The sequence below is a fragment of the Syngnathus floridae genome, chromosome 1 (assembly GCF_059516105.1).
Source record: "Syngnathus floridae isolate MCC-2025c chromosome 1, RoL_Sflo_1.0, whole genome shotgun sequence".
In the NCBI taxonomy this organism is placed as follows: domain Eukaryota; kingdom Metazoa; phylum Chordata; class Actinopteri; order Syngnathiformes; family Syngnathidae; genus Syngnathus; species Syngnathus floridae.
In genome coordinates, this window is record NC_142413.1 from 8,338,254 (window position 1) to 8,354,997 (window position 16,744).

A 16,744-nucleotide genomic window follows, 5' to 3' on the forward strand; every position below is an offset into this window, starting at 1 on the left:
CATCAATGATGCCAACCCAAATAAATGCATGAATGTCTCATATTATATACAGTATAGGCAACACAACAAACTGATGAATGACTAGTTTTGAAATAAGAGACAAGTAAGAATGGTTTAAATTTTAGAATAGATGAATGTAACAAAAATGGCTAGAAACATCTCTATTTTTAAAAGTGAAGACATTTTGCAAATTTAGTATTGACACAAAGGCGATGCAGAATTTGTCTTTGCGGGCCAAATATAATTACACTGTGGGCCAAATTTGGCACGTGAGCCAGAGTTTGACACCACTGCACGACTTGTTGAATGACCTTATGAGTTACTACTAAAGACTAATTTTAATTCTAATCTCAAGTCTGGACCATTTTATACGAATGGATTATTCGATGCGTGACTAACAGCAGGGCCGGACTGCCAATTGAGCACACCGGGTATTTGATTTTCAGGTTACACAAACTCAAGCCTTGTTGCTGTTGATGATGAGGAAAAGAACTCTGTAAAGTTCTTCATCCTGTCACGCTGGCTTCACCCTAACTGAAATAAGTGGACACCTTTGTTAAACTCAGAATATGACATTTATTTCATGACTTCCTATTCTTTGTTGGTGCAGGTTTAACATCAACGTAAGCATGTTGAAAAAGAACCACAACAGAAGCAATACATTGTTCTCATTTGCACATACAGCCTTAACATATTCAAAAAAAAATTAAATAAAGAAAATCCATTGTCATTAATCAATGGAATCTTTAAAATGAATGTGGGAATAGCTCGAGTCCATTTTCCACATCTTCCAATCCTTCTCACATTTGCAATCTCACTACCGTTGTAATACAGTTTTCTTGTCCTTGATGAAGCAATTTGTTTATTTAAAGATCACTGCAATAATTATATTTTGATTGACGGAGGTTGTACAGTGTACAGTTTATTCCCAATATGCCAAATATGGTTCCGTGCGCTGTAAATTTCTGCAGTGCTTTTGAGATGTGAAAGATCTTAATACAAATTTTAAATAAATTTGATGTCGTTAGGTTTAGCGGAGGCAGACGTCCGTATACGTGCTAAAATCCTTATTTTTTCTTGCTCTCGTTTGGCTGGCTTTGCCACTTTTCCTGGGGACAATAGTTGGCGTGGAATAAACCAAAGTATCCTCGATTCTCTGAGAAAACAAGTCACTTGTGTCACAAGAAGGTGGAAAGGGAGCAAACGTGCGGAGAGATTTTCGACTGACCTGCTGGACACCACTGCACGTTTCCTCACGAGTTTGCAGACAAGCTGAACATCAAAGAGAGATAGTCTATCAAGCAATGGTGTCACGAGGACTCCCAAAAAAATTAGATCTTTTCCATCTCCCAAAGTGCATGCCTACACTTTTCTTTTTCTTATTATATTCTGATGGCATTGAGTGATACATTTGGCGACTATATTGGATTGGTCTTAAAATGAGGAAATGTTTGAAAACGAATGCCCCTACCAAATTGTGAGAACCCCCAAAAGAAGCAGTGGAATTTCTCTCACCTATGCAGCAACAAAACGTTTTTGTCTTGACCTTGTATATGAGAAAAGCTGACAGGAAGGAGGTTAAGGTCAAAGCAGCAGCCATGACGAAGATAACAGTCTTTAGGAAATCAGACTTGCTGGGGTCTGGATCATGAAAAAAAAAAAAAAAACAACAAACAATAATTTGAACTTTTTGAAATCCATGCTACTTGACAATTCTGAAATCAAAATATTTGATTTACCTTTTGTTATGACCTTTGTTGCCTTCGCCATAAAAATGTGCCCACATGTGGCCACAGCACAAGAGTATGTTCCGGCGTCGACGTTATGGAAAGCGTGAAAGCATTCCTGCATGGAACCATTTGCAACTTTCTCACATTTGTCATGAGTGTAAATGAAGTGGGGATTTGAATCCTCTGGTCCAGCTCTGAACCAATAAAAGTTGTGTCCATCCTCACACGTTTTATTACCAGAGCGAGAGAAAAGCGAGCACCGCGATCGGCTCTCGTTGAACTGCAAGTCATGAGTCACAGCAGTGACGGCTGTCTCTGCTTCTGGAACGTCTGAAATGCAAATTGACCTTTTAGTTTTTCAAACTAATCATCAAAGAACTGCTAAAAAAAGATTGAAATGACCAATTAGTGTCAAAATATTCTCAAAGCTAAATCACATATTTCCATATTTACCTTTAACCTGTAAAAATACTCCATTCAAAAATGTTATTTCATGGCGCCATTTTATCCATTTGAAACAGTAGTAGAGCGCCGTGTCGCTTTTTTGCACCTGACTAAATTGCAAAACAAACTTCCCTGGCTTTTGCTCGACTGTGATACGATCTCCACTCTTTGATGTCGCAGTTTCGAAGGATAGCGTTTGACCTATGACCACTGGAAGGCTTCCAGAAGCAAGTCGAATCCAAGTAAGAACACCCTGAATTTCAGAGGAGTTGCGGGGACATTCCAGAGAGACACTTTGTCCAACTTCTTTGGTCTCTGTTGTGAAAGTGGGCTGACCCTTGTATCCTGCAAAGAACAAAACACAGAGTATGAGTGATGAACATGACTCCGTTGCCTTTGAGCTTGGACTTGCCTCCAAATGGGATCAGCAGGAGCAGCAGATGAAGCGTCGTCCGCATCTTGTTGTTCCACAAGTGCAGCAGTTTCTCCAGAGAGCTTCAAATGTTTAATGACTTGAAAGGTAGAACACCAAAGGGGAGGGGACAATTTCACAGACATCGCATTGGCCGTTTCAGGTGTCAACCCAACCCGGCTTTTCTCAGTGAACGCTCTTCTGTACAAGACTTGCTATTAGTTGCTGCGTCACGTTTTAGACTTTGACACTTTGAATAGCGCACATACATCGCTAACAATTTCATTATATCAATAAATCAACTTGGAGCAAAACCCCCAAAACACCTTAAGTCAGCCTGGCATTGTTAAGGTCTGCTTCAGAAACAGAATTTGTGCAAAGCAAAATAATTAATCACACACAAATCAGCTTATTCATATGAAGTTTCAAAAGCTTAACGAAAAACAATGACTGCGTGAGGGACTATGACAAAGGGATAATACAAAAGTTTGTCATCTAAAGCAAAAGTAACATTTTGCGTTTGCTATAGCGTTCACTTTAACCCCAAACACGAATGCATCAGTATTTATGGCAATCATGTGTCCTGAACGCGTTTGTACTTTGGATTGAAGAGGATGGCAGCCATTCTGGAGACTAACCTACGCGTGCGTGCTCAATAGGGTTTAAGTTAGCTGACGATCTTGGCCAGTCTAAAATCTTCAACATCATCCTCCTTTGTGATTTTGTTTTAGGTCATTATCTTGTTGCACGATGAAGGTTCTCAGTTTGGATGCTTCTTTTGTTTCTCAGTGGCAGATGGATGACATCAGCATTTCCTGAGTGACTGTCGGTGCAGAAATGTCAATGTGGTCAGACGACATCATCAAAGAGAACATATTGTTGTTTGGTTCCCACTTGTAGAGGTAATTCAGCGCTTTAGCGACAAAGTGTTTTTACGATGCAAAATGAGACTAAAAGATGAACTCCGATATATTTGCTGGTTTAGTGTGCCCTCTCATTTCCTGTCAACAGTTCCCTTGAACACTGCTCTGCGTTGTTAATCAAAAGCCCACCGCAGGCCAAAGACACATAATGTGAAAGCGAGAAGTTCATGTCGTGCACGTTAAACTCACAGTATTTGTACATCCTTCCTTCTGAACATCAAAGACAGGTACGGGTGGGGAGGTAAATTTTCATTTTTCGATGATCCACTACCGCTTACAGCAGCAGTGTATCTCGGTCCTAACATAAAATGCAATCCAGGTTCCACATAATTTTTTTGCTCGCTTTCTTGACTCGCTGTGAATGGAAAGACGAATGGCTGGAATCAGCCTGAACACATCTAATATTTTTTGTGCTTTTACATAGAGTTACTTTGAATTTCTACAACACCTTTGGTAGGATCCTGGGATGCTTAATAAATATATGCAAATAATAAATAGTTTTTACATTGATACGAAATACATTTGTGAACAATTTGTGTAGGATCCTGGGATGATTAGTAAATATATGCAAATAATAAAAACATTATGAATAGTTTTTACATTTATACAAAATAAAATATCCCCCATAATAACATACATGTATGACGAAGTGTCTCGTTTTTTTCCTAATGTGCTGATGATTTTTTTTCTCATAAAATATGAATACAATAATCGTATTTTTCTCAGACATTTAATTCTCGTTACATTATATTTTTCAGTTCAAGGTTAGACTAACAAACTCTCAGCTGCAAGTAATGACAATAGAAACATACTATTTTTTAAATAACAAATGAGTCAGCAGTATTGTTGCAAATGCACATTTTGCTAGTGAGCTAGCTTTTAGCACATACCGGTGCAAGTCATGAGTGACTTACCATATTCACATTCGTTTTTTTTTTTAAATGATGAAAATCGATTGTCATGAATCACTGGAATCTTTAAACTGAATGTGGTACTTCAGAAAAATAGCTTCAGTTCATTTTTTTTTTTTTTTAACATCTTCAATCCTTATCACATTTGCAATCTCACTACCATCGTAATCGTAGGTTGTCTTTGATGAAGCAATTTGTTTTTTTAAAAATCACTGCAGTCATTCTATTTTGATTGACGGAGGTTGTACAGTGATATTTCAGTCCCATTATGCCTTGCACTGTAAACTTCTGCAGTACTTTTGAAATGTGAAAGATCTTAATACAAACTTTAAATAAATTTGATCTCGTTAGGTTTCGCGGAGGCAGACGTCCGTATACGTGCTAAAATCCTCATTTTTTCTCGCTCTCGTTTGGCTGGTTTTGCCACTTTTCCTGGGGACAATGGTCGGTGCGGAATACACCAAAGTATCCTCGGTTCTCTGAGAAAACAAGTCACTTGTGTCACAAGAAGGTGGAAAGGGAGCAAACGTGCGGAGAGACTTTCGACTGACCTGCGGCACACCACTGCATGTTTCTTCACGAGTTTGCAGACAAGCTAAACATCAAAGAGAGATAGTCTATCAAGCAATGGCGTCATGAGGACTCCCAAAATAACTTGTATTACATCTTTTCCATCTCCCAAAGTGCATGCCTACACTTTTCTTTTTCTTATTATTTTCTGATGGCATTGAGTGATACATTTGGCGACTATATTGGATTGGTCTTAAAATGAGGAAATGTTTGAAAACTAATGCCCCTACCAAATTGTGAGAACCCCAAAAGAAGCAGTGGAATTTCTCTCACCTATGCAGCAACAAAACATTTTTGTCTTGACCTTGTATATGAGAAGAGCTGACAGGATGGAGATTAAGGTCAAAGCAGCAGCCATGATGAAGATAACAGTCTTTAGGAAATCAGACTTGCTGGGGTCTGGATCGTGAAAGAAAAAAAAAAAACCAAATAATTTGAACTTTTTGAAATCCGTGCTACTTGACAATTCTGAAATCAAAACATTTGATTTACCTTGCGTGTTGACCTTTGTTGCCTTCGCCATAAAAATGTGCCCACATGTGGCCACAGCACAAGAGTACGTTCCGGCGTCGACGTTGTTATGGAAAGCGTGAACGCATTCCTGCACGGAGCCCTTTGCAACTTTCTCACATTCGTCATGAGTGTAAATGAAGTGGGGATTTGAATCCTCTGGTCCAGCTCTGAGCCAATAAAAGTTGTGTCCATCCTCACACGTTTTATTACCAGAGCGAGAGAAAACCGAGCACCGCGATCGGCTCTCATTGAACTGCAAGTCATGAGTGACAGCAGTGACGGCTGTCTCTGCTTCTGGAACGTCTGAAATGCAAATTGACCTTTTAGTTTTTCAAACTAATCATCAAAGAACTTCTAAAAAAAGATTGAAATGACCAATTAGTGTCAAAATATTCTCAATGCCAAATCACACATTTCCATATTTACCTTTGACCAGTAGAAATATTCCATTCAAAAATGTCATTTTATGAAACCATGATGGCAATTCGAAACAGTAGTAGAGCGCTGTGTCGATTTTTTGCACCTGACTAATTTGCAGAACAAACTTCCCTGGCTCTTGCTTGACTGTTATACGACGTCCACTCTTTGATGTCCCAGTTTCAGGTTCTGCCATATCAAAGGATGACATCTGACCTAAGATTTCTGGAAAGCTTCCAGAAGCAAGTCGAATCCAAATATGAAGAGCCTGAATTTTAGAGGAGTTGTGGGGACATTCCAGAGAGACACTTTGTCCAACTTTTTTGGTCTCTGTTGCGAAGGTGGGCTGACCCTTGTATCCTGCACAGAACAAAACACAGAGTATGAGTGATGAACATGACTCCATTGCCTTTGAGCTTGGACTTGCCTCCAAACGGGATCAGCAGGAGCAGCAGAAGAAGCGTCGTCCGCATTTCGTTGTTGTCCCAGCAAGTGCAGCAGTTCCTCCAGAGAGCTTCAAATGTTTAATGACTTGAAAGGTAGAACACCAAAGGGGAGGGGACAATTTCACAGACATCGCATTGGCCGTTTCAGGTGTCAACCCAAGCCGGCTCCTCTCAGTGAACGCTCTTCTGTACAAGACTTGCTATCTAGTCCCGTTTGAGACTCTGACACTTTGAATAGCGCACGGTTTCAATGTACCAATAAAACAACTTGGAGAAAACCCAAAATAGAGAAAATCTTAAATTAGTGTGGCGTTGTGAAGGTTTGCTTCACCAACAGAGTTTGTGCAAAGCGAAATACTTCATCACACGCAAATCAGCTTCTTTGTACCAAGTTTTAAAAGCTTACCGATAACAAAGACTATGTGACGGACTATGACAAAGGCACAATACAAAAAATGTGTCATCTGAAGAAAAAAAATGAAAATATTTTGCGTTTGCTATAGCGTTCACTTTAACCACAAACACGCATGCATCAGTGTTTATTACAATTATCTGTCCTGAACTCGTTTGTGCTTTGGATTGAAGAGGATGGCGGCCATGTTGGAGACTACCCTATTCATGCTTAATAGGGTTTAAGTCAGCTGATGGTCTTGGCCAGTCTAAATTTTCTTCAACATCATTCTCCTTTGTCATTTTGTTTTAGGTCATTATCTGGTTGCATGATGAAGGTCCCTAGTTTGGTTGCTTCTTTTGTTTCTCAGTGGCAGATGGATAACATTAGCTGGAGTATGTGATGCAACACGCATTTCCTGACTGATTGCCTCTTATTTCCTGTCAACAGTTCCGTTCAACACTGCTCTGAGTTGTTGGTCAAAGGCCTACCGCAGGCCAAAGACACAATGTGAAAGTCAGAAGTTTATGTCACAGTATTTGTACATCCTTCCTTCTGAAATTCGAAGACAGTTACAGGTAGGAAGGTAAAAGAAGCTTCCAGTTTTTCGATGATCCACAACCGCTTACAGCAGCAGTGCATTTTAGTCCGAACGCAAAATACAGTTCAGGTTCCACATCAATTTTTCTTCTTCTAAAATGACTCACTGTGAATGGGAGGACGAATGGCTGTTTGTCTGTGTGTGCGCTATGTTTGTCTGGAGGACAGTTAGGGGAGTATCCCGCCTCTTGCTCAGGGTCAGCTTAAATGGATGTAAAGAAAATTGTGATTTCACATGGATCCAATTTTGACAATGAGACAACATCTTAGATATTTGTTGTGCTTTTACGTACAGTTGCTTTGAATTTCTGCAGCACCTTTGGTAGGATCCTGGGATGCTTAATAAATATGTGCAAATAATAAATCTTTTTTACATTCATAGAAAATACATTTGTGTAGGATACTTGGATGATTAATATAAGCAAATAATAAAAACATTATAGATTTTACATTCATACAAAATAAAATACCACCCAATGATGACATACATAGATGATTAAATGTCCTGTTGTTTTCCAAATCCGCTTATTAAAAATTATTTTTTCATAAAATATGAATACAATAATAGTATTTTTTCCCAGGAATTTTATTCACGTTGCATTATATTTTTCAGTGCAAGATTCAACTAAGAACTTTTCAGCTTCAAGTAGTGACAATAGAAACATATTTTTGTCAGCAGTATTGTTGCTAATTCGCATTTAGCTAGTGAGCTAGATTTTAGCACGTACGGTGCAAGTCATGAGCGAAGCCTTGGTGTGTGCTGCATCTAGCGTATTGCTTTCCACCATGCTGAAAACCACAGTTGAGTTAAGGCGGGCATTTTCTTCCTTCTGTGGGGAAACAACATCCAATGAATAAATAAAATAAACACAATTTTAATAAGGAATACATACATTTAATGTCGGAGGGCCTTGAGCATCACAAGGGTTCTTGCTTTGCTTTGAAAAACAGGCTGTAAATAGTAATAAATAGAGATAATTAGAGTGTGGTATGAAAAAGGGGGCGTGGCATCAGTGAGAGACGTTACCCATATTCTCAACCACTATGCTACAACATGTTATATACATATATAGATATATACATATACTATATGTTTAGGCATGGCTCAATTTTTTTCCAAGTCACAGGTGATGAGGGGAACTGCTTTAACATGTAGGACAGTAGCCTTCGAGGGCCCGAGTTTGACACTTTGAGTCAAAATGATGCCGAACAGCTTTTGCATTTGGAGACTTCATGTGCACGTACTCTTACCTTTGCAGTAAAAACAGCCTTCTGTCTTGATCTTGCATATGAGGAAGGTTGATATGATCCAGCTTAAGGCCACAGCAGAACCCAAGACAAAGATGACAGACCTTGGTATATCACTTTTGCTGCTATCTGGATCATGAGGAATACAAAAAACCCCAGCAAAAATTACAATTCAAGCAATTTTCAGTTTTGAAACTTCACACTTGGCACTAATTAAGATGACATACCTTTAATGATGACTTTTGTTGCTTTTGCCATAAAAATGTGCCCACATGTGGCCACAGCACAAGAGTACGTTCCAGCGCTGACGTTGTTTGGGAAAGTGTGAACGCATTCCTGCACGGAGCCCTTTGCAACTTTCTCACATTCGTCATGAGCGTAAATGAAGTTGGGATTCGAATCCTCTGGTCCAGCTCTGAGCCAATAAACGTTGTGTCCATCCTCACACGTTTTATTACCAGAGCGAGAGACGACCGAGCAGCGCGAGGTCACAGATGGTCCCGGATGGATCTCGTCAGACAGCAAGTCATGAGTGACAGCAAAGACAGAGGTTTTTGCTTCTGGAAAATCTGAAAAACAGAATTCACCTTTAAGTATAGTGTCTGGAAATTTGTCAAAGCCCAATGACATATTGTCAATTTGTCAAAATTACCTTTGACCTGCAGAAATATTCCTTTCAAAAATATCACATCCTGGATCCACGGTGTCCATTTGAAACAGTAGTAGAGCGCTGTGTCACTTTTTTGCACCTGACCAATTTGCAGAACAAACTTCCCTGGCTCTTCCTTGACTGTGATACGACGTCCACTCTTTGACGACTCCTGTCTTGTGAAACCACCGGGTGCGTTGTGACCTAAAAATTCAGGAAAAGTTCCAGAAACAAGTTGAATCCAAAAAAGAACATCCCGCACAGTGGTGTCATCTCTGAGACATTCCAGAGAGGCATTTTGTCCAACCGCTGTCATCTCTGTCGTGAAGGTAGGACCACTTGTGCATCCTGAACAAAAGTAAACCAAAAACAAAGATGTTAACAAGAGCGATGAACATGACTATCCCCATTGTTCTTGAGCTTGGACTTGCCTCCGTATGGGATCAGCAGAATCAGCAGATGAAGCGCCGTCTGCATTTTGTCGTCGTTTCAGCAAGTGAGTGGCAGTCCTTGCACACAGCATCAAATGTTTATTGACTTGAATTGATTCACACCAAAGGGGAGGGGACAATTTCAAAGACATCTCATTGGTCGTTTCAGGCGTCGACCCAACCCGACGGAAATGCGTCCACCAAAACGTTCCTGTAAGTTTGCATTATTTTCTGAAAGTTAAGCATCTGATTGAACGACACCCACATGCTCATTACTTAACCAATAAAAACGAAGTGTTTGTGCTGGATGATTCCAAAACAAGATTGATATGTTCTTTACAATTTCTTTGAATGACACACGAGAGTGTGGTCACACGGTTCCTGTATTGTACATTAAACCTTAGCTGGGAGTGTTTTGACAAAATCCCAAAGGTAAGATGAAAGTCAGCATTCAAATTGTAGGATGATTTTCATGCCTTTGGAAATGATTTTAGTTCAGTTTCAGGTTCTGCCATATCTAGGGATGACATCTGACCTAAGATTTCTGGAAAGCTTCCAGAAGCAAGTCGAATCCAAATATGAAGAGCCATAATTTTAGAGGAGTTGTGGGGACATTCCAGAGAGACACTTTGTCCAACTTTTTTGGTCTCTGTTGCGAAGGTGGGCTGACCCGTGTATCCTGCACAGAAAAAAACAGAGAGTATGAGTGATGAACATGACTCCGTTGCCTTTGAGCTTGGACTTGCCTCCAAACGGGATCAGCAGGAGCAGCAGATGAAGCGTTGTCCGCATCTTGTTGTTCCACAAGTGCAGCAGTTTCTCCAGAGAGCTTCAAACGTTTAATGACTTGAAACTTAGAACACAAAAGAGGAGGGGACAATTTCCCAGACATCGCATTGGCCGTTTCAAGTGTCAACCCAAGCCGGCTCCTCTCAGTGAACGCTCTTCTGTACAAGACTTGCTATCTAGTTGCTGCGTCACGTTTGAGACTCTGACACTTTGAATAGCGCACGGTTTCAATGTACCAATAAAACAACTTGGAGAAAACCCAAAACAGAGAAAACCTTATATGAGTGTGGCGTTGTGAAGGTCTGCTTCATCAACAGAGTTTGTGCAAAGCGAAATAATTCATCACACGGAAATCAGCTTCTTTGTACCAAGTTTTAAAAGCTTACCGATAACAAAGACTATGTGACGGACTATGACAAAGGCACAATACAAAAAATGTGTCATCTGAAGCAAAAGAAATGAAAATATTTTGCGTTTGCTATAGCGTTCACTTTAACCACAAACACGCATGCATCAGTGTTTATTATAATTATCGGTCCTGAACTCGTTTGTGCTTTGGATTGAAGAGGATGGCGGCCATGTTGGAGACTACCCTATTCATGCTTAATAGGGTTTAAGTCAGCTGATGGTCTTGGCCAGTCTAAATTTTCTACAACATCATCCTCCTTTGTCACTTTGTTTTAGGTCATTATCTAGTTGCACGATGAAGGTCCTCAGCTTGGTTGCTTCTTTTGTTTCTCAGTGGCAGGTGGATAACATTAGCTGGAGTATGTGATGCAACACGCATTTCCTGACAGATATCTTATTTCCTGTCAATAGTTCCGTTGAACACTGCTTTGAGTTGTTGGTCAAAGACCTACCGCAGGCCAAAGACACAATGTGAAAGTCAGAAGTTTATGTCACAGTATTTGTACATCCTTCCTTCTGAACATTTAAGACAGGTACGGGTGGGGAGGTAAATTTTCATTTTTCGATGATCCACTACCGCTTACAGCAGCAGTGTATCTCGGTCCTAACATAAAATGCAATCCATGTTCCACATAAATTTTTCGCTCGCTTTCTAGACTCGCTGTGAATGGAAAGACGAATGGCTGGAATCGGCCTGAACACAGCTGATATTTTTTGTGTTTTTACATACAGTTGCTTTGAATTTCTACAGCACCTTTGGTAGGATCCTGGGATGCTTAATAAATATATGCAAATAATAAATAGTTTTTACATTGATACGAAATACATTTGTGTACAATTTGTGTAGGATCCTGGGATGATTAGTAAATATATGCAAAAAATAAAAACATTATAAATAGTTTTTACATTCATACAAAATAAAATATCCCCCCATAATGACACACAGGGATGATGAAGTGAATTGTTTTTTTCCTAATGTGCTGATGATTTTTTTCTCTTAAAATATGAATACAATACTCGCATTTTTTCTCAGACATTTTATTCTCGTTACATTATATTTTTCAGTTCAAGATTAGACTAACAAACTCTCAGCTGCAAGTAATGACAATAGAAACATACTATTTTTTAAATAACAAATGAGTCAGCAGTATTGTTGCAAATTCACATTTTGCTAGTGAGTTAGCTTTTAGCACATACCGGTGCAAGTCATGAATGACTTACCATATTCACATTCTTTTTTTTTTAAAGGATGAAAATCGATTGTCATGAATCACTGGAATCTTTAAACTGAATGTGGTACTTCAGAAAAATAGCTTGAGTCCATTTTTTTTTTTTTACATCTTCCATCCTTATCACATTTGCAATCTCACTACCATCGTCATCGTAGGTTGTCTTTGATGAAGCAATTTGGTTATCATTCTATTTTGATTGACGGAGGTTGTACAGCGATATTTGAGTCCCATTATGCCTTGCGCTGTAAGTTTCTGCAGTACTTTTGAAATGTAAAAATTCTTAATACAAACTTTGACGGAGGTTGTACAGTGTTAGTTTAGTCCCAATATGACAAATATGGTTCCTTGCACTGTAAACTTCTGCTGTACTTTTGAAATATGAAAGATCTTAGTACAAACTTTAAATAAATTTGATCCCGTCAGGTTACGCGGAGGCAGACGTCCGTATACGTGCTAAAATCCTCATTTTTTCTCGCTCTTGTTTGGCTGGCTTTGCCACTTTTCCTGGGCACAATGGTCGGCGCGGAATAAACCAAAGTATCCTCGGTTCTCTGAGAAAACAAGTCACTTGTGTCACAAGAAGAAGGTGGAAAGGGAGCAAACGTGCGGAGAGACTTTCGACTGACCTGCTGCACACCACTGCACGTTTCTTCACGAGTTTGCAGACAAGCTAAACATCAAACAGAGATAGTCTATCAAGCAATGGCGTCATGAGGACTCCCAAAATAACTTGTATGACATCTTTTCCATCTCCCAAAGTGCATGCCTACATTTTTCCTTTTCTTATTATTTTCTGATGGCATTGAGTGATACATTTGGCGACTATATTTGATTGGTCTTAAAATGAGGAAATGTTTGAAAACTAATGCCCCTACCAAATTGTGAGAACCCCAAAAGAAGCAGTGGAATTTCTCTCACCTATGCAGCAACAAAATGTTTTTGTCTTGACCTTGTATATGAGAAAAGCTGACAGGATGGAGATTAAGGTCAAAGCAGCAGCCATGACGAAGATAACAGTCTTTAGGAAATCAGACTTGCTGGGGTCTGGATCATGAAAAAAAAAAAAAAAACAGAAAACAATAATTTGAACTTTTTGAAATCCATGCTACTTGACAATTCTGAAATCAAAATATTTGATTTACCTTTTGTTATGACCTTTGTTGCCTTCGCCATAAAAATGTGCCCACATGTGGCCACAGCACAAGAGTACGTTCCGGCGTCGACGTTGTTATGGAAAGCGTGAACGCATTCCTGCACGGAGCCCTTTGCAACTTTCTCACATTCGTCATGAGTGTAAATGAAGTGGGGATTTGAATCCTCTGGTCCAGCTCTGAGCCAATAAAAGTTGTGTCCATCCGCACACGTTTTATTACCAGAGCGAGAGACAAACAAGCACCGCGATCGGCTCTCGTTGAACTGCAAGTCATGAGTGACAGCAGTGACGGCTGTCTCTGCTTCTGGAACGTCTGAAATGCAAATTGACCTTTTAGATTTTCAAACTAATCATCAAAGAACTGCTAAAAAAAGATTGAAATGACCAATTAGTGTCTAAATATTCTCAATGCCAAATCACACATTTCCATATTTACCTTTGACCAGTAGAAATATTCCATTCAAAAATGTCATTTTATGAAACCGTGATGGCGATTCGAAACAGTAGTAGAGCGCTGTGTCGATTTTTTGCACCTGACTAATTTGCAGAACAAACTTTCCTGGCTCTTGCTTGACTGTGATACGACGTCCACTCTTTGATGTCCCAGTTTCAGGTTCTGCCATATCAAAGGATGACATCTGACCTAAGATTACTGGAAAGCTTCCAGAAGCAAGTCGAATCCAAATATGAAGAGCCGTAATTTCAGAGGAGTTGAGGGGACATTCCAGAGAGACACTTTGTCCAACCTTTTTGGTCTCTGTTGTGAAGGTGGGCTGACCCGTGTATCCTGCACAGAACAAAACACAGAGTATGAGTGATGAACATGACTCCATTGCCTTTGAGCTTGGACTCGCCTCCAAACGGGATCAGCAGGAGAAGCAGATGAAGCGTCGTCCGCATTTCGTTGTTGTCCCAGCAAGTGCAGCAGTTCCTCCAGAGAGCTTCAAATCTTTAATGACTTGAAACGTAGAACACCAAAGGGGAGGGGACAATTTCACAGACATCGCATTGGCCGTTTCAGGTGTCAACCCAAGCCGGCTCTTCTCAGTGAACGCTCTTCTGTACAAGACTTGCTATCTAATTGCTGCATCACGTTTTAGACTTTGACACTTTGAATAACGCACATTCCTCGATTTCAATATTTCAATGAATCAACTTGGAGCATGACCCCAGAAAACCTTAAATCAGTGTAGCACTGTGAAGGTCTGCTTCAAAAACAGTTTGTGTAAAGCAAACAAATTAATCACACACAAATCAGCCTCTTCATCTCGAGTTCAAAAAGCTTAACTAAAAACAATGACTACGTGAGGGACTATGACAAAGGGACAATAACAAAGTGTGTCATCTGAAGCAAAAGTAATATTTTGCGTTTGCTATTAAGTTCACTCTAACCACAAACACAAATGCATCAGTATGTATTACAATCATGTGTCCTGAACTCGTTTGTACTTTGGATTGAAGAGGATGGCAGCCATTTTGGAGACTAACCTACATGTGCGTGCTCAATAGGGTTAAAGTTAGGTGACGGTCTTGGCCGGTCTAAAATCTTCAACATTCAACGTTTGTGATTTTGTTTGAGGTCATTATGTTGTTGCACGATAAAGGTTCTCAGTTTGGATGCTTCTTTTGTTTCTCAGTGGCAGATGGATGACATTAGTATTTCCTGACTGACTGTCGGTGCAGAAATGTCAATGTGGTCAGACGACATCATCAAAGAGAATATGTTGTCGTTTGATTCCCACTCGTAGAGGTAATTCAGCGCTTTAGCGACAAAGTGTTTTTTCAATGCAAAATGAGACTAAAAGACGAACTCCGATATATTTGCCGGTTTAGTGTGCCCTCTCATTTCCTGTCAACGGTTCCCTTGAACACTGCTCAGCGTTGTTGGTCAAAGGCCCACCGCAGGCCAAATACACACAATGTGAAAGCCAGATGTTTACGTCGTGCACGTTAAACTCACAGGATTTGTACATCCTTCCTTCTCAACATCGAAGACAGGTACGGGTGGGAAGGTAAAGGAAGCTTCCATGATCCTCAACCGTTTACAGCAGCAGTGTATCTCGGTCCTAAGACAAAATGTAGTCCAGGATCCACATACATTTTTTGGTCGCTTTTTCGACTTGCTGTGAATGGAAAGACGAATACCGTATTTGCCGGTGTATTGGTCGACCTTTTTCGATCCAAAATCGACCGAAAAAAATCGACCTCGACTTATACACCGAGTCATAAAATTTAACTTCGTATTCATCGCTTCAAATGTGATGGTAACCAAGGCCGTTTCTCATGCATCTCATTGTGCGTTGCACTTAGAAAATTTGAACCGGGCGGCGTGCGCGAGTGCGCGGCCCGCTGGAAGTCGAATGAGGCGCCGCCACCACCTCCGCGGTGCTTATAAACAGCCGATCCGCTCGGCGGGGGCTATTTTCGGCCACTTGGCTCGTGCGCACGGCCTCCCGGATGTGCCGGGCGGGTGCGCGAGCTCGCCGGCCGCTGGAAGTCGAATGAGGCGCCGCCACCACCTCCGCGGTGCTTATAAACAGCCGATCCGCTCGGCGGGGGCTATTTTCGGCCACTTGGCTCGTGCGCACGGCCTCCCGGATGTGCCGGGCGGGTGCGCGAGCTCGCCGGCCGCTGGAAGTCGAATGAGGCGCCGCCACCACCTCCGCGGTGCTTATAAACAGCCGATCCGCTCGGCGGGGGCTATTTTCGGCCACTTGGCTCGTGCGCACGGCCTCCCGGATGTGCCGGGCGGGTGCGCGAGCTCGCCGGCCGCTGGAAGTCGAATGAGGCGCCGCCACCACCTCCGCGGTGCTTATAAACAGCCGATCCGCTCGGCGGGGGCTATTTTCGGCCACTTGGCTCGTGCGCACGGCCTCCCGGATGTGCCGGGCGGGTGCGCGAGCTCGCCGGCCGCTGGAAGTCGAATGAGGCGCCGCCACCACCTCCGCGGTGCTTATAAACAGCCGATCCGCTCGGCGGGGGCTATTTTCGGCCACTTGGCTCGTGCGCACGGCCTCCCGGATGTGCCGGGCGGGTGCGCGAGCTCGCCGGCCGCTGGAAGTCGAATGAGGCGCCGCCACCACCTCCGCGGTGCTTATAAACAGCCGATCCGCTCGGCGGGGGCTATTTTCGGCCACTTGGCTCGTGCGCACGGCCTCCCGGATGTGCCGGGCGGGTGCGCGAGCTCGCCGGCCGCTGGAAGTCGAATGAGGCGCCGCCACCACCTCCGCGGTGCTTATAAACAGCCGATCCGCTCGGCGGGGGCTATTTTCGGCCACTTGGCTCGTGCGCACGGCCTCCCGGATGTGCCGGGCGGGTGCGCGAGCTCGCCGGCCGCTGGAAGTCGAATGAGGCGCCGCCACCACCTCCGCGGTGCTTATAAACAGCCGATCCGCTCGGCGGGGGCTATTTTCGGCCACTTGGCTCGTGCGCACGGCCTCCCGGATGTGCCGGGCGGGTGCGCGAGCTCGCCGGCCG

At 42.0% G+C, this 16,744-nt stretch overlaps 4 protein-coding genes across 5 annotated transcripts; all 4 read right to left on the reverse strand.

Annotated features, from left to right (window-relative positions):
* Positions 1 to 562: 562 nt before the first annotated feature.
* Positions 563 to 2,775, reverse strand: LOC148403890 (uncharacterized). The gene is made up of 6 exons (XM_088373773.1): positions 2,587 to 2,775; positions 2,184 to 2,519; positions 1,740 to 2,060; positions 1,516 to 1,641; positions 1,229 to 1,272; positions 563 to 1,156 (listed from the first exon to the last, which is right to left on the reverse strand). Exons 1-6 carry the CDS (start codon positions 2,630 to 2,632, stop codon positions 1,031 to 1,033), a joined length of 999 nt encoding a protein of 332 aa, XP_088229899.1. The 5' UTR covers positions 2,633 to 2,775; the 3' UTR covers positions 563 to 1,030.
* A 1,192-nt stretch (positions 2,776 to 3,967) lies between these two features.
* Positions 3,968 to 10,788, reverse strand: LOC148403891 (uncharacterized). Of its 2 annotated transcripts, none has more exons than XM_088373760.1 (6): positions 10,432 to 10,788; positions 5,930 to 6,280; positions 5,483 to 5,806; positions 5,264 to 5,389; positions 4,972 to 5,015; positions 3,968 to 4,899 (listed from the first exon to the last, which is right to left on the reverse strand). In XM_088373760.1, the coding sequence occupies exons 1-6, from the start codon at positions 10,475 to 10,477 to the stop codon at positions 4,768 to 4,770; spliced, it is 1,023 nt and encodes a 340-aa protein (XP_088229886.1). In that variant the 5' UTR covers positions 10,478 to 10,788; the 3' UTR covers positions 3,968 to 4,767. The 2 variants fall into 2 exon arrangements, with proteins under 2 accessions (XP_088229886.1, XP_088229877.1); XM_088373751.1 differs by lacking the exon at positions 10,432 to 10,788 and adding an exon at positions 6,348 to 6,849.
* Positions 7,926 to 10,538, reverse strand: LOC148403892 (uncharacterized). The gene is made up of 8 exons (XM_088373725.1): positions 10,432 to 10,538; positions 10,221 to 10,364; positions 9,686 to 9,763; positions 9,258 to 9,602; positions 8,833 to 9,174; positions 8,609 to 8,734; positions 8,251 to 8,309; positions 7,926 to 8,187 (listed from the first exon to the last, which is right to left on the reverse strand). The coding sequence occupies exons 3-8, from the start codon at positions 9,729 to 9,731 to the stop codon at positions 8,068 to 8,070; spliced, it is 1,038 nt and encodes a 345-aa protein (XP_088229851.1). The 5' UTR covers positions 9,732 to 9,763; positions 10,221 to 10,364; positions 10,432 to 10,538; the 3' UTR covers positions 7,926 to 8,067.
* Positions 10,789 to 11,916: 1,128 nt separating the features above from the next.
* On the reverse strand, positions 11,917 to 15,703 carry LOC148403893 (uncharacterized). Its single transcript, XM_088399460.1, has 7 exons — positions 15,228 to 15,703; positions 14,122 to 14,225; positions 13,704 to 14,054; positions 13,257 to 13,580; positions 13,033 to 13,158; positions 12,741 to 12,784; positions 11,917 to 12,665 (listed from the first exon to the last, which is right to left on the reverse strand). The coding sequence occupies exons 2-7, from the start codon at positions 14,165 to 14,167 to the stop codon at positions 12,534 to 12,536; spliced, it is 1,023 nt and encodes a 340-aa protein (XP_088255586.1). The 5' UTR covers positions 14,168 to 14,225; positions 15,228 to 15,703; the 3' UTR covers positions 11,917 to 12,533.
* Positions 15,704 to 16,744: the final 1,041 nt, after the last annotated feature.

Bases quoted from the DNA above. Each gene is read 5' to 3' on its own strand.
- LOC148403892 (XM_088373725.1), bottom strand. From the start codon at position 9,731: ATGCAGACGGCGCTTCATCTGCTGATTCTGCTGATCCCATACGGAG. The intron at 9,175-9,257 runs GTAATTTTGACA...TCTGTTTTTCAG, and splicing joins AATATTTCTGCAGGTCAAAG to ATTTTCCAGAAGCAAAAACC. The intron at 8,188-8,250 runs GTATGTATTCCT...GTTTCCCCACAG, and splicing joins AAGGCCCTCCGACATTAAAT to AAGGAAGAAAATGCCCGCCT.
- LOC148403890 (XM_088373773.1), bottom strand. From the start codon at position 2,632: ATGCGGACGACGCTTCATCTGCTGCTCCTGCTGATCCCATTTGGAG. The intron at 2,520-2,586 runs GCAAGTCCAAGC...TGTTCTTTGCAG, and splicing joins CCTGCTGATCCCATTTGGAG to GATACAAGGGTCAGCCCACT. The intron at 1,157-1,228 runs GTCAGTCGAAAA...TTGTTTTCTCAG, and splicing joins CGTGCAGTGGTGTCCAGCAG to AGAATCGAGGATACTTTGGT.
- LOC148403891 (XM_088373760.1), bottom strand. From the start codon at position 10,477: ATGCGGACAACGCTTCATCTGCTGCTCCTGCTGATCCCGTTTGGAG. The intron at 5,807-5,929 runs GTAAATATGGAA...TTTGCATTTCAG, and splicing joins AATATTTCTACTGGTCAAAG to ACGTTCCAGAAGCAGAGACA. The intron at 5,016-5,263 runs GTGAGAGAAATT...TTTGATGTTTAG, and splicing joins AATGTTTTGTTGCTGCATAG to CTTGTCTGCAAACTCGTGAA.
- LOC148403893 (XM_088399460.1), bottom strand. From the start codon at position 14,167: ATGCGGACGACGCTTCATCTGCTTCTCCTGCTGATCCCGTTTGGAG. The intron at 13,581-13,703 runs GTAAATATGGAA...TTTGCATTTCAG, and splicing joins AATATTTCTACTGGTCAAAG to ACGTTCCAGAAGCAGAGACA. The intron at 13,159-13,256 runs GTAAATCAAATA...TTCATGATCCAG, and splicing joins AACAAAGGTCATAACAAAAG to ACCCCAGCAAGTCTGATTTC.